Below are 19,530 nucleotides of genomic sequence, written 5' to 3' on the forward strand. Positions count from 1 at the left end.
GTCATTCCTGAGCCGCCCTCCTGGGAACAGGCCAATCTTTGCCAGGCAGGTGCCCCAAGAGAAGAGCTAGTGCGGCCCTGGAGTTGTGCACCTGGGCTGCTGCCCAGGATCCGCGTCCTGGCCTGGACGCCACGAGCCTGGAGCGTCAGCGAGCCGGAGGGCACCCTCCTGCCCAAGTTCCAGGCCATCTCGCTTCGCAAGGATCTCTCCGAGAGGAGGCTGCCGCTGGGCTAGGGCTTCCAAGCCAACGCGGGCGAAAAAAGACTAGGTCGCGGTTCCCCCGGACGTTTTAGAGCAACGCACTCGTCCCTCCCCTTCCGGTCGGGTCCGCCCCGGCTTCTCCGGGCCCCACGTGTGTTCTGCCAGGAACCCCTGTGTGAGCTGAGGCGCCGCCGTCGGTGAGGCTGCCCGACGTGGAGTGCAGAGGACGTCACCATGGTGGGCCCCTCCCGCTCCTTTGAACCCGTTTGGCTCCGGATGGGGGAGGAAGGGGGTGGTCTGGGGAAGCTGGGAGAGAGGAGCACGCCGAGTGACTGTCCCAGGGGGTGCCCAGAGATTGGAGGCCGGGAGGAGGGTCCCAGCCAGGCGTCCGGACCGTTAAGCTCTGCTTCTGAGTCCCCAAGCCCTCGCAGGGCGCCCTGCCCCTTCTCGCCTCCCTCGTGCTTAAGTTCTTCCCCGTCGCGGCAGATCCGCAGTTGCACGTTTTCTCGCTATTCGGCAAAACTCGTCAAAACGCTGCTTCCATACCCCCGTGCCGCCCTTCCTGCCCGTGTAGACTGCGTGGGCTCCGCCGCCTCTTCCTGGGTCTCCATTCACCGCCCTCCGGGGACCCTTGCTCGCCCCAAGCCCTGCCTCCACGCCCCCCGTTCCCACCAGGGCACTGAAACTTGTTTTCATTAAAAACTGAGATGTGAAAGAGTATTTATATAAAGCACACTTACGTGTAAAGATGAGCAGTATAAGGAACGCTTGTTTGTCCATTACCCAGTTAAAGAAGTAAAACAACATAGCGTTTGAAAGCCTCTGTGTTCCCCTTCTTGATTAACTATCAGGAGCCCTTCAGGGGTCAACAGTACCCAAATTCTGTCTTTATAATTCCCCTGCTTTCCTTTATGGTTACCACTTACGTTTGCAATCCAAAACTATTTCTTGTTTCTTGCTTTTTTCACTTATAATTATGTTCTTGAGAATAATTCTTAAATAGGAACATGTTTTATAATAACTAGTGTTTAATATAAACACCATCATAAAAACTTGGGGTACTCTGGCTACAACGTACGTCTTTTTCCTCTTTCACTGACCCTTTGTTTTTGTTGTGGGGCTCTTTTTGTCTCTCATGTCTGCAGTCTTTTGGCTTTCGATTATATTCATGTTTGTGTAAATTCAGTTTTTGTTTATCACTACGCTTGTGCTATTTCCAGCCTCTTATAATTTTCTTTTATAGCCTTTCCTTTTCAGAATGGAACATTAAAACATGAATAATGGCATTGTATGTGAGTGGTTCGGGTTGCTTGGCATACGCCCGCAGTCCTTGTCTATCAGAACTTCACTTTTGTCAGGCTGGATAGGAGTGTATTGCCTGGTAAGAGTCAAAAGAGTGGCATATAAATCTGTTCGCTTTGGCACATTTCCTGTCCTTTCGTTTTTCTGGTATATCTCCTGTGACTCTGCTACGCCCTCTCTTGTACTTAAACCCAGCTTGGAACTGGGAGTTTTCCATCTACACCTTTAAATCAGTTACTCTAAACTTCTTTCAGTGCAGCTCAGAATGTGGGCAATGGCATCCCAGAGGACTGAGTTTGGCACCTGTTATCTTTACTAAATTATGATCTTGGTGAACTTACTACATCCCTCTTAGTTGTCATGCCTATTAAATTGGGGAAACCATAGTGGCTACCTCAGAGAATTGTGTAAACCAGTTATCCCGATGTCTGGTATTTAGTAAATGTCAGTTGTTGTAATTAACTTTCGTAATAGTAGTCAATAGTAACAATACAGTTTGTAGTTGTCCACTTTTGTTTTTTGTTCATTTATTTTTGTTTATTGTGAATCCTAGAGCTTCACAAGTTCATATCTTTTCCTTATATCAAAATTTAACTAACATGAATCTTCAAATTTATCCCATGCAACACTTTTTATTCTGCATTTAAAAAAAGATTCTAGTGCTTTTAAGTTTCGTGTGTGCTAGGCTACTAGGCAGGCATAGATATACTCTTTTTTTTTTTTTTCTTCTTTTTTTTAGGATAAGCCCATTATTAGAGTTTAAATGTGCTTCTCTATTTGGCTAGATTATAAACCATTAAAACATATGCCATTGTCCTTCCTTGATTACTGTGGGTATTAACTATAATTGACTACCTATATATTCCTTATTGACAAGAATTGTGTGCTGTTGGTTTCACACCTATAAATGTGAGCTATAATAGCAAGTCAGCTTAAACATCTTGTTTTGTTTTTTTTATTTGCTTGTTTGCTGTATTGAGATGTAATTGACATATAACATTGTATAAGTTTAAGATATACATCATGATTTGTCATATATATTGTGAAATTGTTGCCACAGTAAACTTAGGTAACAATCCCCCACTTCACATGTTACCTTTTTTTCCTGTTGTGAGTACTTTTAAGATTTACTTTCTTAGTAACTTTCAAGTATATACTATAATATTTTTAACTGTAGTAACCATGCATTAAATCCCAGAACATAATCATCTTATAACTGGAAGTTTGTATCTATTGCCACCTATCCATTTCTCCCCCCACCCCCCACCTCATCCCTGACAGCCACCTTTCTACCCCAGTTTCTCTATGTTATTTTTTATTTTAACAGGAATATGTGAAGCATATTGCCCCTGAAATACCTCTCTGTTGCTGTTTTTTTTTTTTAATTTATTTAAATTTATTTATTTTTTAAATTTCTCTATTGATTAAGGTGTCACATATTTATCCTCATCCCCCCATTCCCATCCCACACTCCTACCCACGGATGCTCCCATCCCCTTGTTGTCCTTAACCATTGGTTAGGCTCGTATGCATGCACACAAGTCCTTTGGTTGATCTCTCCCCACTACCCCCACCCTCCCCTACCCTCCCTCTGAGGCCCGACAGTCCGATGGATGCCTCCTTGTTTCTGGGTCTGTTCTTGTTCATCAGTCTATGTTGTTCATCATTTCCCCTAGATGAGCGAGATCATGTGTCATAAGAACCGAATGTGAGACGACCAATAATAGTTATGCTGACAGGCAAATGAATCAGTCTGTAGTGAGTTTCTTTCTGGACCAACAGTTCTTTTGAGACCCAATTTCAATGTCCACCAGTTCCTTATGTGTACATGTTGGCACTGACTTTTCAGTTCTGGATGGTGGACAAATGGTGGTAATGCAGGTCCGACTCCCTCTGGTTTGGTCTCGCCCGGACCCAGGGGCGCCGCCTCACCCGGTCTGTTGCTGTTTTTTGAATAAACTATGTTTTCTTCTGTAACTCTCAATTCTGAATTCAAAGAATAGTTTAGAATTTTCTGAAGTAATCACTAAAGATTGTGGAGAAAAGATACTTTCAGTACAAGTTTTCTGACTAGAATACTTCTGGGCCAGAAACTTTTTGAAGTATGATGTAGTCAGTTATTCAGAACAATCTATTAGTTATGCCTATGAAAAGAAATTTTATTTTTGCTATCTCTTTGAAAGTTAAATTTGGTACTTTTTAAAACATAAAATGTTAATCTTCCATTGAAAATGCACTTTTAACTCCCCTAGTTTTGTTATATGTTTATATTCTGTATTATTCATGAATCATCAGATGCTCTACAAAATTCATTTGGAGAACCTCTAACCAATAGAGACTAATTGCTTTTTACTTAAGAGATATTGAATAGACTGCTTAATAGATTAACATTTTATTCACAGGGTTTTACTTCAGTTTCCCTGTTGAAGCATTTTTATTTTATTTTATTGTGATATACTGAAAAATAGGAAAATGTTTTGAAATTTAGTGTTATTTCTCTCCCTTATTAAATATACATATCCTGCCTTGAGGAAACCTTTTTATGAATAAGTTATTATAAGGAATCCTAAAGCACAGTTGAGTCAGAATACATGTTCAGTTTCTTTGTACTAAGTCTCGAAGGTTCTTTACCTGAGATCTTCTAAAGCTCTGAGGACATTTTCATACTCTAAGGGTATCAGAGTATTTCTTGTTCTAAATAAATCTTTAAAGAAACATTTTTATGGACCTAACTGTAGTTGCTAAGTTTTAGCAGCTTCAGAGAGCATCTTTTTTTCTTCCTATGACTTTAATTTTATTTGTTAGGATATGAAACAAAGATATCTTTTTAAAGAGCACATCTTATCTTTGTTTTTATTGTTGTTTTGGTTTTTGGTCTTGAATTAGTTTATCTCTCTGGGTAACAAGCTATTCCAAAATTTAATGGCTTAATACAATAGCATTTATTATCTCACAGTTTCTGTGGGTCAGGGATCAGGCATGGTTTACCATGTCTTTGCCTCTAGGTTTCTTACAAGGTTGTATTCGAGGTACAATCTGAGGCTTTAGTTTAACAGGGGTGGGGAATGTCTGGCCCAAGGGCCATATAAGGCCTGCAAAATCATTTGGTCTGGCCCTGCCAAGGCATTAGGGGTGAGTTAATTAAATGTTTGACCAAATATAGGAGGCTAATTTTTAAGTTGATAATTTTGTATGGCCTACAAATGATGTTAAATATCCAAATGGCCCTTGGCAGAAAAAGGTTCCCCATCCCTGGTTAACCCCAAGTAACAACTGGGGAGGATCCACTCACTTCCCAGCTCATTCATGTGGTTCTTGGTACATTCAGTGCCTCTTGGACTGCCTGACTGAGGGCCTCAGTTCTTCACTAGAAGCTTCTAGGTAATTGTCACATAGGCCTCTCCATAGGACAGCTCACCACATGATAGCTGGTTTCCATCAGAGTAAAAGTCAAAGGAGTAGGCAAGACAGAAGCCAAAGTCCTTGTTTTCAAAACCTAACCTTGGAGTTGAAATCTCATCGCTTATGCCAAATGTTGTTTACTAAAAGCGAGTCGCTAGGACTACGCTCAAAGGGAGAGGATTAGACATGAACATGAATATCAGGAGGTGGAATTCATTGGGGACCATCTTAGAGGCAACCTACCATGAGTTCTGAAAGTTTTTACTTAATACATATTTGCTAGGTAAACTTCATTCAAAAAATTTTTTTATCACACCTTCCTTTCTTCCCTGCCCCTCACCTCCACACGAGCAGAGGCACTCAAAAGAATCCACATACTGTTTATGATGGTTTTACTCTTCCCTTACACCTGTAACCAATTCCAGTGCCATTCTGGGTCAGGGTTATCAAGAAGCAAGCAACAAGTCTTTGTGGGAATTTTTAGTAAATATTTGTTGAAGGAATAGGTACATGTGTGAATGAGGAATTGGTGGTCCTTGTATTAATTCTGTCTGGAGAGTTTTACAAAGGAAGTTACTGTGAGCTTCGTCCTATGAAAGGACAAAGCAAAGTATTTTGTAGGCAGAGGTGACATGTACAGTTTCAAGAACTTACAGAAGAGTTAGAATGTTTAGTAAGAATGGGATGGTGGATGTTTTGAAGGAAGAGAGATAATGCTGGAGCAGTAGGTTGGGGGTAGATTGTTTTCCATGTTAAGTACTTGGACCTAACTGTCAGCTAGTAGAGTGAGTGAGTGTAGAAAAGTAAGCTCTGTGACTTCCGTGGAAAAAGGACTAGCAGTGAGAACCTAAAGGCCATCCTAGTCATGAAAGGTCATGAAGCTGAATTAAAGCAATGATAATATTTTGAAGAGGGTATTTTAGAAACATTTGACCTTTTTGAATATTAGGTATGTTAGAGACTGCTAGCTGTTTCCTAATAGACTCTTCTACCGCAATTTATATTTTCTGAGAATAAAGATTTTATTTATTATTCTCTCTCATACAACTCTGATTAAATTTTGGTCAGTGGTATGCAAGCAGAAGACTGCAACTTCCCAGATCTTGCTCTTAAAGGAAAGGGGTATGCCTTTTGATTTTCTTTTCTATTTCTCACTGGCTGGAGTTTAGACTTGTTGTTAAGTCATCTTGAACTGTAGGGTGTCCCCAAAAAATGTATACACACTTTAACAGCTGATAGCTGTTAAATGAAAAGGAAATGTATTTTAATAAACACTGCCTTTATATTACTCAAAGTGTGTGTATACATTATTTTGGACACCCTGTATAGGTATATATAGAAAATTATAGCCTAAGGATATTAGATGATAAGATGGAAGTAGCCTGGATCTCTGAGGGCTTTGTGGAACAGAGCCTCCAGCTTTTTACAGGAGAGAACTAAAATTTATCTGGGTTAAGCCGTTGTTATTTTGGGTTTCTATTATAGGAAGCCAAACCCAATTTCTAAATAATAAATAGGTGTAATAGGATACAGAGTTAGTAGGAATAGACTTCCTGAAATGTCTAGGTTTAGAGAACTGAATGAATTATGGTACCTGGCCTAAGGCTTGAATGGGAAAATAACTTGTTTCCTTTGGGGGGGGTGCTAATTTTGAGACGGCTCCTATTATTTCCTCTGTTCCTATTTTCCTATGTGCCCAACTTTGATTTTGTTTGATTCACTGCCCACTCTGTTCCATGTGCGTCCTCTCCAGTCAAGCTCCTATTAATATCCTATGTTCTTTCTGCCCCCTTAACTTTCTTAATTGCAACACAAATGTCCAGTTGTAAGTCCCTTCACTCTCGGCATTCTCTGTACCTACTTTGAAGAGGGAACAGCTGAAGAGCTGGCTTTATTGACCCTTTTTGTTTCTTTATTTTTTTACATCATAGAGAATAGTTCTGGATATATCATTTCTGTTGTGACCATGGAAACAGACTGTTTGAATTATTTAATAGATCTGGCTTATCTTCTGAATCCTGGTGTAGTGTTTCAGGCTCAAAGTATTCCTGTTACGTTACTATTTTTAACATTTATTTCTGAAGAAAAATTTTTGACATTAATCAGTTATATATCTGACTTATATGTGTCATATGTTTTCCTACCTTTTAGCCTAAAGCACTAAAGGGAAAAAGTGTAGGCCGAGAAAAAAAAGTCATCCATCCATATAGTAGAAAAGCAGCTCAAATTACGAGGGAGGCCCACAAACAAGAAAAAAAGGAAAAGTAAGTGTCTTTTTATTATTTGTATTGTGTGTTGGTGAAAAGCCCATTTATACATTTCTTCTTCATTAGTATTCTTTCTTTAAAAATTATATTAGTCCTGACCAGTGTGCTCAGTGGATAGAGCGTTGGCCCGAGCACCAAGGGTCATGGTTTGATTCCCCGTCAAGGGCATGTATCTGGTTTGTAGGCTCTATCCCTGACCCCAGTTGGGTGTGTGCAGAAGGCAACCAATCTATGTCTCTCTCTCACATCAGTGTTTCTCTTTTTTCTCCCTCCCTCTCTCCCTTCCTCCCTCCTTTCCTCCCTCCCTCCCTCCCTCCCTCTCTCCCTTCGACTCTCTCTAAAAATATCCTCGGGTGAGGATTTACTAAATAAATAAATAAATAAATAAATAAATAAATAAATAAATAAATAAGAGATATGTTAAGTAAGTTCTGTGCACTAATGCACTAAAGAAAAAACAGTGAACAAGAATCCAGCACTTAAAGATTTTACCTAAAACAGACATATAAATTTAAATAGGTTGTGATGAGTGCAGTGAAGAAAAAATAAAAGGATTATGGGTTGGAGAGTGAGGACATGAATATGAAGAGGCAAGATCAGTGGGGACCATTTTAAGATATTACCACCTTTTGTTACTTTCTGCCTACCAAAGACACTTGGTTTTCTAAGGAACAAAGGTAGCCAGGCAGCTTGGAATATCCATACTTTTTTCACAGAACCCAGGGTTCTTTGTACCACTTCCTAAGGCTTCTTTTTAGGGAGAAATAGAGGGGGCAGGGATCTGGGAGGACATCTGTTAGGGTGCAGTGCCTTTATCCAGTGGTAGAGAATACAGAACCCGATCTGCTGGGTTGATCACATTGACTCTTATTGATGACCTCTGATTACTTAAAGATGTTGAAAGAGTGAATAACAACAGAGTTAAGAGTTCAAACATATTCTCATCTTCAGTATTTGAATGCTCTAATTTAGAACTATGTGAAATACTGCTTCTGTTCATATTAAAAGAAACTGGTATGGTTTGAAGACTAGCACATTTCAAGCAATGCTTAATTTATAATAAATTTATAATAGTAGCAAATGGCTATTCTATATAATGATTTTAGTTTTATTTCAGGATTTCCCAGCATAGCAACATTTCATTATGTACTGTCATATCTTGTCCCACAGGGTATGTAGTAAGGAATTCTAAATACCAAATGAAAATGACTTAGTATGAAAAGTTAACAAAGGAAAACTAAGCATAATGGGTAAGAATCTAGGAAACATCTACTAGTACTTTTGAGAATTAATCTCATATTTCTCTACTTTTCTTTATCCCAACTCATTCTCTTCTGGTTCAGGCCCTCATTGAGTTCATTCAGCCTGACCTCTCACTAGATTCTTCCTTCCAGGCTTATTTAAAAGGAATGAATTCTTCTCAAAGCCATTCTCTGCCCAGTTTTGAAGCATCTTTTTTTTTTTTTTTAAATCAACTTTGAGGTATAAATAACATACAATAAAACAAACATATTTTAAATGTACCGGTCTGGGGTTTTGATAATAAACTGATGTAGCCCCATAATCAGTGTATAGTATATTTTCATCTTCCCAAAAGATTCCCTATGCTTCTTCCCAGTCAATCTTCACCCCAGCCTCAGGCAACCACTGATTTGCTCTTTATTTTGATAGATGAGATTTGTCTTTCTTAATGTTTCCTATAAATGAAATCGTATTGTAGGTAATATTGTCTGCAAAATAAGGGCCCAACACTGGTTTTTATATAAAAAAAAGTTTTAGTGGAAAGTAGCTATGCCTGTTCCTCTTGCTTTGTCTCTGGCTGCTTTCAGGCGACAGTGGTGGAGGCAAGTAGTTGCCACATGGTCCGCAGAGCCTAACATCTTACTATCTGGCCACTTAAGAAAATATTTGCCAGCCCCTCCTATCATAAATAAAGCTGCCATTAACATTCACGTGGACATATATTTTAATTTTTCTTTTAGTTCCTAGAATTGGAATTTCTGGGTAATATGATAGATGTTGTATGTTTAAGAATATAAGAAATCCTACCTAATAAAAAGGTAATATGCAAATTGACTGTACCATCGACACGCCCACCAGCCATGCCCACCAGCCAATCAGAGCAAGTATGCAAATTAACCCAACCAAGATGGCTTCAGCCACAGGGAGCAAGGTTTCCCAGGTAACAGAGCAAGCCAAGCTTTCCGTGAACCGTTGCCAGCCTAAGCCTTCACTCAAGCTACAAAGTTTCAATTATAGAAGGTAAACAAATTCAAACAGAAATGGCGGCAGAATGGAGCTTGAGAGAGCAGGTCAGGGTTGCCAGCGGCAACAGGGGAAGCAAAGCTTTCCGCACACCCTGGCCGGGCCCAGGTCTCCGCTTAAGGCTACAAAGTTTCAATTATAGAAGGTGAATTAACTGCAACAGAAATGGCTGCCGGCCTGAGGGAGCAGCAGGTTTGGCTCCGTTCCAGGCTACAAAGTTTCAATTGTAGAAGGAAAATAAATTCCAGATACCAGGGCCTCCCCTTGGGTTGCCAGGGGGTGTGGCCAGCCTGCAAACCACCACAGGCCCCTCTCTCAGGCTGCCCCACGCCCCAAGGGAACCCCCACCTGATCCGGGACACCCTTCAGGGCAAACCAGCTGGCCCCCACCCGTGCACCAGGCCTCTATCCTATCTAATAAAAGAGTAATATGCAGATTGACCATCACTCCAACACACAAGATGGCTGCCCCCATGTGTTCAATGATCCTGCCCCCATGTGGACACAAGATGGCCACTACAAGATGGAGAGGGCAGTTGGGAGGCACCAGGCCTATAAGGGAGGGCAGTTGAGAGGGACCAGGCCTGCAAGGGAGGGCTGTTGGAGGTGATCAACCCTGCAGGAGAGGGCAGTTAGGGGTGACCAGGCCGGCAGAGGAGAGAAGTTGGGGGCAAACAGGCTGGCAGGGGAGCAGTTAAGCATCAACCAGGCTGGTAGCGGAGTGGTTAGGGGGTGATCAGGCTGGCAGGCAGAAGCGGTTAGGGGCAATCAGGAAGGCAGGCAGGCAAGCAGTTGGGAACCAGCAGTCCTGGATTGTGAGAGGGATGTCCGACTGCCCTCCAGGGGTCCCAGATTGGAGAGGGTACAGGCTGGGCTGAAGGACAACCCCCCTCCGTGCACGAATTTTGTACACCGGGCTTCTAGTTAAGTTTTTAAGAATTGTTGGTCATATGATAGGTATAATATTTAAGTATGTAAGAAATTGTCTTATCCAAAATGATCATACCATTTTAGATTTTAACCACCAGTGTATGTTTTACATTTGCTCCATATCCTCTCAAAAACATTGTATTACCAGTTTTTTAAATTTATTCAGTATAAGTAGTATTTCAGTGTGGTTTAATTTGCACACTTAGTAATTTGATGGCTAACAATGTTAATATCTAATATGATTATTGGTCATTTGTATGCCTTTGATTTGATGAAAAAAAAAAAACACCTGTTGAAATCTTTTGTGCATTTTAATATTGGGTTGTCTCTCATTAAGTAGGAAGAACTGTTTGTGTATTCTGAATGCAAATCCTTTGTTAATTATTTAGGTTGTGAATATTTTCTCCCATTCTATGGTTAAAATGTTTTTTATAAAAGAGGCTTCATTTTATTATCCAGTTTTCAAGTTGTTTAAAGTAGGAGAGTAAATCTGGTCAGCTTTGTTAGGGCAGGGACTGTATTCTTAGTGGGTGGCATATAGTGTGGCAAACACCAGCTATACAAAGCTTTCTTCTGGGTGAATTAGTATTTAGAATATCAACAAAGGAGATACACACGGTCTAAACTTTTCTGAGAATAAATGAGTTCTTTTTCTTTGTTATAATTTTTTTTCACATTTATGAACAGTAAACATTCTGTTTTGTTCTTGTGGAAGTTTAAAAGTGACAGTAATGTATTTTGGTCTTGGTGGCAGAACTCAAGTCTTCTAGAAGGTATTAATTACGTCATCACTCTTGTGCATAATATTCTACAAAATCCATCTCAACTTCATAATCTAGTCAAGCTCTCCTCTCTATTTGTATAAAACTTATGTTACATATCCTTTAGTCATTGAAGAGCTAAGAAAAATTTTCTAATAACATTTCATTCCAGTGATTTAAAAAGCATGACGTTCATTGCTTCCATATTAATAAAATTAATTTCATGTGTATTAAAGAATGATCTTTGAATTAAAGTTCTTGAGGCAGTTTTTCTTTTTGTTGTTTTGACAGATTTTAAAAACATGCTTTGGAAATTCTCTAACATATTTATGCACCTTTTCTTCCAAGGTTGAAGAATGAAAAGGCATTGCGTCTCAATCTTATTGGTAAGTGGATTTACTTATTTAACATTTTTGCTAGAGTATAGTGAAATTCTGCCCTATACCTATTTTTCTTTTGACTTTCCTAGTGAAATACTATTTTTATCTAAGTGAATTTTCTTTACCAGGCTTGATTAAAACAGAATAAAATAAAATCAATTGTTAAACTCTTAGAACATCTATAGTAATAAAAGCATAATATACTAATTAGACCGGATGTCCTTCCGGACAAAGCCATAGCGTCAAGGGCTGAGCCCCTTGCACGAATTTTGTGCATTGGGCCTCTAGTTGTTAATAATATCTAACTTTGTTTTTCAAAAATTGTTTGGTTTATAATCACCTATCTACCTACCTGTCTACCTATTTGCCTTTGTCTGTCTGTCTATCTATCTTTCTATGGCTGAAGTTTAATTCTAGCTCCCTAACCATTAGAATTATGGCCTAAGTATTTTGGAAACAGCAGTCCATATGTAATGTTTCCAAATATTCAGTTTATATCTCAGTATCACAATCTCTTTTTTGGGGGGAGGGTGTCAAATTTACTGTTAGTAAATTTTTACTGATAAGTCTGAAATTTCAAAATAGTGACTATTAGGCTTTATTACTAAAATTAAAGGTATTTGAACCCTTACCTAACACTTCATAAGGTAATGGAGTAGTATTTCTAAGTGGGTTATCAATCTCTGGGGAAGGACCATTTCTTCATCTCTAATTTTGATAAATCACTGCAAGTGACCCTGATGATCTGATTTACTCAAAAGAATGAGGTCCATTAGCTCTTTGTATCTGGCAGATCTTGTACACTTAATGTATTTACTAACTTTGAGGCCTTAAACAGGTTACTTAACCATTCTCATTTGTAAGTGGGAATAATAATAGTACTAATTATAGGATTCTGAAGCTCTTGACTTAGTGCTTGCTGCCTATAAAATGTTCTGCAGATACCATTTTCATTATTAATCTAATGTTCTCATTTTTTTTTTTAGACAAGTTCTACCCTTTGCTTTTTAAATACTTAGAACTTCATGTTCTGTTAAAGTATTCTTTTTAAAAAATTTTTGCATCCATATTGGATAAGAAATATATACAGAGAACCATCCCTCTCACTCCTGTTTCTTCCCCAAATGTAATGTGACAATTTAATTTCTTACAGACTGGCTTAATTAGCTTTGAGCCCACACGAGGTTTTATATTTAGCGTGGAAATAAAATTTGATACTGTTATAAACACGTTGATGTTGAAAATTAAAATGAATACCTCTTTACTTAAATGATGACTGTGGTGTTTATTTTGGTACTATTTGTTATAGGTGAAAAACTGCAGTGGTTTCAAAATCATCTGGATCCCCAAAAAGGAGGATATTCAAAGAAAGATGCTTGTGAATTAATTGAAAGGTACACATGGGCATGTTATGAGAAAAGGGTCAGAAAAGGGAAATTTTCACTCTGGTTCTTCAAGAGACAGTTGTGTTCTGGATTTATAGAAGAGCAAACGGGCTTTATAATAAAAAGGACTTTGGATTGATATCCTGGCCTCCTCACTTTAGCAGGTTGTAACCATTCGTACCATCTTACAGTGGTAGTTAATCCAATTTCTTGGGGTCAGTAAAGGCTTCTTGGGAGTATATCATCTGAAACGACAGCTGAAGGGTAGGGGTCAGCAGGTTGAGGGCAGATTGAAGAGCCTCTGGCAGAGACGAATATCTAAAAGGCCCACAGGTGAGAGTGCCATAGATAGAGATCTGGCAGGCATCTAATATGACTGAAATAACAGGTTCAAGGAGGGAGTTGTGACAGGTATGATAAGTGACAACAATTCATGAAAGACCTCAGATATCATTACAAGAGTTTGGATTTTATCAAAGGACATTCAGAACCATGGGAGGCTTTTACAGCAAGCACTGGAGATGATCAATCATGTTTAAACTTGAGAAAGGTTGCAGTAGTGAGAATGAGGATAATGGCCTGAGAGACGTGGCATTAGCCAGGAGACGGTTGAGAGGCTTACGAAACAAATACTACAGGCAAGAGATGGTGGTAGCCTCTGCTTGGTTAGTAGCAATGTGGGGAAGGGAAGGGAAGGGGAGGGAAAGGAAGGGCAGGGAAGGGGAGAGGAGGGGAGGGGAGGGGAGGGGAGGTTTCCAGAGATATAAAGAAGGGAGAGTCTCAATCTTTAGTGAAAACAGATATGGCATAAAAGGTGGGGAGGGGGAGAGGAATGAAGGAGGTCACTTTTATTCCTTATTTGGGCAGTTGGATGAATGGTCATACTGTTTCTTGAGATAGGGTGCTAAAGAGATGGAGCAGGCTTGGTAGGGATGGGTGGGGTCAGGGATGAGGACAAGTTCAGTTTTGATGTGTTAAGCCTCTACAGGACTTTGAAATAAAGATGTTCAGGAGGTGGTTGAAAATGAGCATCTGTAGTTTAATAGATACTTTAATAGCAGGCGGTGATTTGGTTGCAAAAATTTTGAGAATGGTTGAGTTATCCAGGGAAGGTCTGAGGTCTAAAGACTTGAACTCAGAGGAATTTACTAGTAAAGATTTAGACAAGCGAAGGCTGGGAATTATGTTTTCAATGAAATAGCATAAGCCAAAAATGCAGTCTTTGTAACTCAGATCATTTTCTTATTTTTCAGGTATTTAAATCGATTCAGCAGTGAGCTGGAGCAGATTGAATTACATAACAGCATCAAAGACAGGCAGGGAAGGCGGCACTGTTCCCGGGAGACAGTCATCAAACAGACGATGGAGCGGGAGCGACAGCAGTATGAAGGCTATGGCCTCGGTGTGTTCACTGCCATGCTCCTTTTTCTTTCTGACATACACAGCAGTATCAGACTTGTGGTGCACTTCAAAGGTTTATTATTCTATTTAGTTTAATTTGATTTTCTTCCTTTGATTTTCTTTTTTTGTGAGTATATGGAATCATTTTTAACTCAATTCTTTTGTTTTTCTACATTCCCCAAAACTGTCCATTGTGACAGTGACATCATTTCTTTCTACTGTGAAAGTAAAGTTTTTCCTTGCCTCTGGCACATACCTGTTTGCTTTGTTATAGAGTTACTATCTCCAACTCTATGTTTCTTTAGAAGGTGATACTGTGTCCTTGTCATCTTTGTAATTCTTGTAGAACCAAGCAGTGGTTGTTGCAGTAATTCTTGAGAAATATAGAAATCCATTATTCATTCTGGGCATGTTAGCACTTCTTACCATTCCTAAGGACAAGTATGTCATTAGTTTACCAACAGTGTCTGAAGAAAGGCACTTAAAAGGAAAAGGTACTTAAGGCTTACAAAGCCCACAGACTGATGAAAACATAAAGCCTGAATATAGCCTGCAAATGGCATTGATTGGCTTATTAATTGTTAGTATAAAAAAATCTGGTGATTTCTCATGAAAAATGTAGATTTCTGGCTTGCCTTAAAAAATCAGATGGTCTGGCAGCATAATCTGCTATAGATGTACAATACTCACATTTTCAGTTAAAGGAGCCCTTTATGGCTTCTCTTTGGCATTTCCGAATTTCTAGCATCATGACTTGCGCTTTGAGGCCTTATTAAGTAAAATAAGGGTTACTGGAACACAAGCACTGGGATACCACAACAGTAAATCTGATAAGCAAGACGACTACTAAGTGGCCAACAGCAGGTTGGTTGAGATACTGAACAAAGGGATGGTTCACATCCCAGTCGGCCCAGAGGGGGGCATTGTGAGATTTCATCAAGCTGCCAGAATGGTTCTCAATTAAAAACTTAGGAATTGTTTATTTCTGGAATTTTCCATTTCATAACTTTAAATTGCAGTTAACCTCAGGTGACTGAAACTTTGGAAAGTGAAATTACAGATAAGAGAGGATTACTGTAGATTTGTTTTCTTTTACAGATTCTATGCTAGAATTTATTATTTAATAGCGTTCTTAAGTCACCTTACGCTAAGCCTTTTATTGTTGCAAAACTTACTTTCATGTAGCATAACAATGCTTTGGAATTTTGTTTTGCTTTGGATGATCTTGCTGTTTGTCAATTATTTGTGGCATCTGATAGAATAAATGAAGAAACTATAAAATGTTGTAATTTAGAAAACATTATCTAATTGATATAAATTATTTTCTTTCCCAGAGATCCCAGATATTCTAAATGCAGGTAATCTGAAAACTTTTAGGTGAGTCTGTCACTTTTATTGTTCCCTGAAACAGCATGTCAAATACATGAGACATAAAATTTTTTTTTCAGTGTAGACATCAGAGCTGACAGAAAATCAGGTTGTTTTTTTAACCTTTTCTCTTTTATCAGACAAAGTAGAATTTTCCAAGTTGTGTTTATTTGAAACACCAGATATACACTGAAATGCTAGTGACATGAGACTTTTATTTCCTTTTCAAAATATTTTAAAATGCTTTACTGTAGTACTTAAAAGAACCTGATCTCACTATTCCTCACCAATTCTTATTTTTTAAAAAGAAATAAAAGCAACTGATTTGATGGCTCAGAGTCACATCCCAGACTGTTTTCAGGATCCTCTGTTGGAGAAGTTGGTTAATGGAAAGTAATACCAGTTGAAGACTGAGTCTTCTGAACCAGGTGGTCCGTGGTCTCTTTAACAGCACTCTGACCAGCAAGACCCCTGCGTAGGATTTCAGTTTTTTCCAGCTTGGCTTCTTTGTCTTGAAAAAATGTTTCCTATTAACCTTTTTAGTCTTAACTAGATCATGTTGATGGGTCTGAAATTTTATGTTAATTGAAATTAGATAAATTAAGTCTAGTCATATTCTTTGATACTTTTAAGCTCATTTTATAATTTTATACTTTTGAATTCATAGAAAAATACTTGGTATTTAGTACTTATAAAATATTGGCTCTAATAAAGTTCACCGATCATTTAAGAAGTAGTTTACTTTTTAGCTCATGTATATGTATTTATAATTTAGATACATAGAGTTTAAGATTCTTTTTATACCTTAAATAGAGGCCCAGTGCACAAAATTTGTGCACTGGGGGGAGGGAAGGGGCCTCAGCCCAGCCTGCACCCTCTCCAATCTGGGACCCCTCAGGGAATCGGGCCTAAACCGGCAGTCAGACATCCCTCTCCCAATCCTGGACCATTGGCTCCTAATCGTTCACCTGCCTGCCTGCCTGGTTGCCCCTAACTGCCGGCCTGATTGCCCCCAACTGCACCCCCCCACCAGCCCAGTCGCCCCTCACTGCCCCCCTGCCAGCCTAATCACCCCCAACTGCCCCTCCTGCTGGCCTGGTCGCCCCCAACTGCCCTCCCTCCCCCCACTTCCCCCCTCACCGCCAGCCTGGTCACCCCATGCAGCCTGCTTGTTCAGTTGTTTGGTTGTCCCTCACTAACCTCCCTGCCAGCCTGGTCATAGGCAGCCATCTTGTGAGGGCGTGAGGGTTAATTTGCATGTTACCTCTTTATTATATAGGATTACTTTATTTGCCTGTAATATTAATTAATTAGATATATAAATGTGCTCTTTATTTCTAAAACAAGTATGTTCTGCCTCTCTGAAAGAAAGCCAGAAAAGAGAGAAGAATTTAGCATAGACTATTTTTAGTATTCCTGGAGTTCAGTTCTCAAAACAATCTTCACATTGCCCCTCAAGTAAATAAATGTAGGATTGTTAGAGTAAATGCTGAGATTGAAAAACTCAGTTTTCTATTATAACCATAAAAGTTGTTTGATGACTGAAACTTATCTGTGACTTACCACTGTGTGTGAAAAGAAAAAACTTTTCTGACTATGCATTTTGGAGAGTTGCCAGGTATGATATAGTTCCTACTTGTGAGATTCTTGATACCATAGAGCCCTATTGATGGAAGTGTTCAGGTTAGGGAGAGTAAAAGCATGAAACAGAGCCTCCTTGTAATTTTTGTGTAACATTTTCCTATGTTGCTTTGGGAGTTTTGAATAGATGGGATTCTCTCTAATGCCTTTATATTATTTCTTTCTAGGGCATTTGAATCTGCTGTAAATTTACAAATTTTGTTCTGCTACTTTCAGAGTTTTGAATATTGACTTTTTCTTGCTTCCCATCTCATAGCCTGCCAACCATCTATACTCTTTCTTTTGCATAGGGAATGGGATTTTGATCTGAAGAAATTGCCAAACATTAAAATGAGAAAAATGTGTGCTAATGATGCAGTTCCCAAGAAGCACAAGAAGAAAACTACTACACCTGTGGACAAAGATTTAGGGGAGCTACAGCTACATGAGGAATCAAGTGACTCAGATGAGGAAATGACTGCAGTGGCCTAATTGTTCTTTACTTGAGTTGAAAATAGGTAATTTGAGAACCTCAAGTTACATTAGAATTGATTATGTTAAAGAATTGTCTAGATACAAGAATTTGCTATTTAGCTCATCTTACAAGATGAGAATACCATTTGCAGCTTAAAAAACAATGTTATGATTTTTATTTAAAAATGAGTGTTGCTTTTTATTTACATTAAATTGCTAAAGTAGAAACAGTGACATAAAATAAAATAGTGACCTTTAAGATCGATTTTATCTTAATATCTGTGCCAGGAAGGAGCATTATGAATAAGGATAAAAAATGTTTTCTTTCTTTTCTTCATGTTTACTTAGGATCACCTAATCTCACATTTGGAGGCATGGACAGCAACCTGTTTTCTGAAAGGGTCCTGTGGATACTCCTTCAGCAGTGATGATAGCAATATTGCCTTTCACTAATGTTCCTCTTAAACATTAAATCTAAATATAATATGGAATGCTTATCCACTAATGGATTGTATATTATTTTTATTTATTATCTTTGAACCTGAGCTAAATGGTAAGAAAAAAAAATTCAGTGTCTATTCTTAGGTTGATCTCCACACATAATCTGCTATCTTTTGATAAATTGAATAAATGATTTCAGGTTAGCTCTTTTTGTTTGTATATTTTCTACTTTCTCATTGTGAAAAGTGATAGGTTTTATTTGTGGAAACAGACCTAAAGATTAGAGAACCAATTTTTTCAGTTGTGTTATTTTTTTCTTCTAAGAGGTAGGTTAAATGACAACTAGTATAACTTAGTATTTCAGGTGCCATGAATATCATGGATGTAGTAGAAGGTTGTTCTTCACAGAACTTGCATGCAAGTATCCTTTAGTCTATTTCTGAAGGATGCAATGCAAGTGTATTGAAGTCTTTTCAAGAAAAAGGAATAAAACATTAATGCCATATGAGGTTAACTAGGTATCAACTAAATTATGTTAACAATTTATTAAAAATGTTATAGATTTTTTACTTTTGAAAATTAAAAATAAAATTTATTTTCATAATTTCACTTCTAATTATTTCATTTGCAGTGATGTAACTGCTGCTGACTTGCCTTTGCTTTAGTTATCTGTGTGAAAGTATGGGTTATCTATACTAGTAAAAGGATAATATGCTAATTAGAATGGGAGACCTTCCGGATGTCCTTCCGGACAAAGCCATGGTGGCAGGGCCAAGGCAGAGGTGGTTAGGGGGTGATCAGGCTGGCAGGGGGGACAGTTGGGAGTGAGCAGGACAGCAGGGGGGCAGTTGGGGGCGAGCAGGCTGGCAGGGGGGACAGTATGGGGTGAGCAGGCTGGTGGGGGGGGACAGTTTGGGGCGAGCAGGCCAGCAGGGATGGGCAGTTGGGGCAGGCAGGCCAGTGGGGGGCAGTTGAGGGTGGTCAGGCTGGCAAGGTGGGGCAGGTGGGGGTGATCAGGCCGGTGGAGGAGGGCAGTTGGGGGCAATCAGGCCAGTGGGGGGGGGCAGTTGGGGGTGAGCTGGCTGGCGGGGGGGGGCAGTTGGGGGCAAGCTGGCTGGCAGGGGGGCAGTTGGCGAGCAGGCCGGCAAGTGGGGGGACAGTTGAGGGCGAGCACGCTGGCCGGGGGGGGGGACATTTAGGGGTGATCATGCTGGCAGAGTCGTTAGGGGCGATCAGGCAGGTAGGCAGGTGAGTAGTTAGGAGCCAGTGGTCCTGGATTGTGAGAGGGATGTCTGAGGAGTTCCAGATTGGAGAGGGTGCAGGCCGGGCTGAG

General features: G+C 39.5%; 1 protein-coding gene across 2 annotated transcripts; it reads left to right on the top strand.

Moving 5' to 3' along the window:
- The first annotated feature begins 332 nt into the window (after positions 1-332).
- Positions 333-18,253, top strand: TMA16 (translation machinery associated 16 homolog). Of its 2 annotated transcripts, none has more exons than XM_054716957.1 (8): positions 333-438; positions 7,057-7,169; positions 11,477-11,514; positions 12,818-12,902; positions 14,147-14,295; positions 15,629-15,671; positions 17,594-17,800; positions 18,105-18,253. In XM_054716957.1, the coding sequence occupies exons 1-7, from the start codon at positions 436-438 to the stop codon at positions 17,772-17,774; spliced, it is 612 nt and encodes a 203-aa protein (XP_054572932.1). In that variant the 5' UTR covers positions 333-435; the 3' UTR covers positions 17,775-17,800; positions 18,105-18,253. The 2 variants fall into 2 exon arrangements, with proteins under 2 accessions (XP_054572932.1, XP_054572933.1); XM_054716958.1 differs by having other exon boundaries at positions 15,629-15,652; positions 17,662-17,800.
- The last annotated feature ends 1,277 nt before the right edge of the window (positions 18,254-19,530 follow it).

The sequence above is a fragment of the Eptesicus fuscus genome, chromosome 6, assembly GCF_027574615.1.
Source record: "Eptesicus fuscus isolate TK198812 chromosome 6, DD_ASM_mEF_20220401, whole genome shotgun sequence".
NCBI lineage: Eukaryota > Metazoa > Chordata > Mammalia > Chiroptera > Vespertilionidae > Eptesicus > Eptesicus fuscus.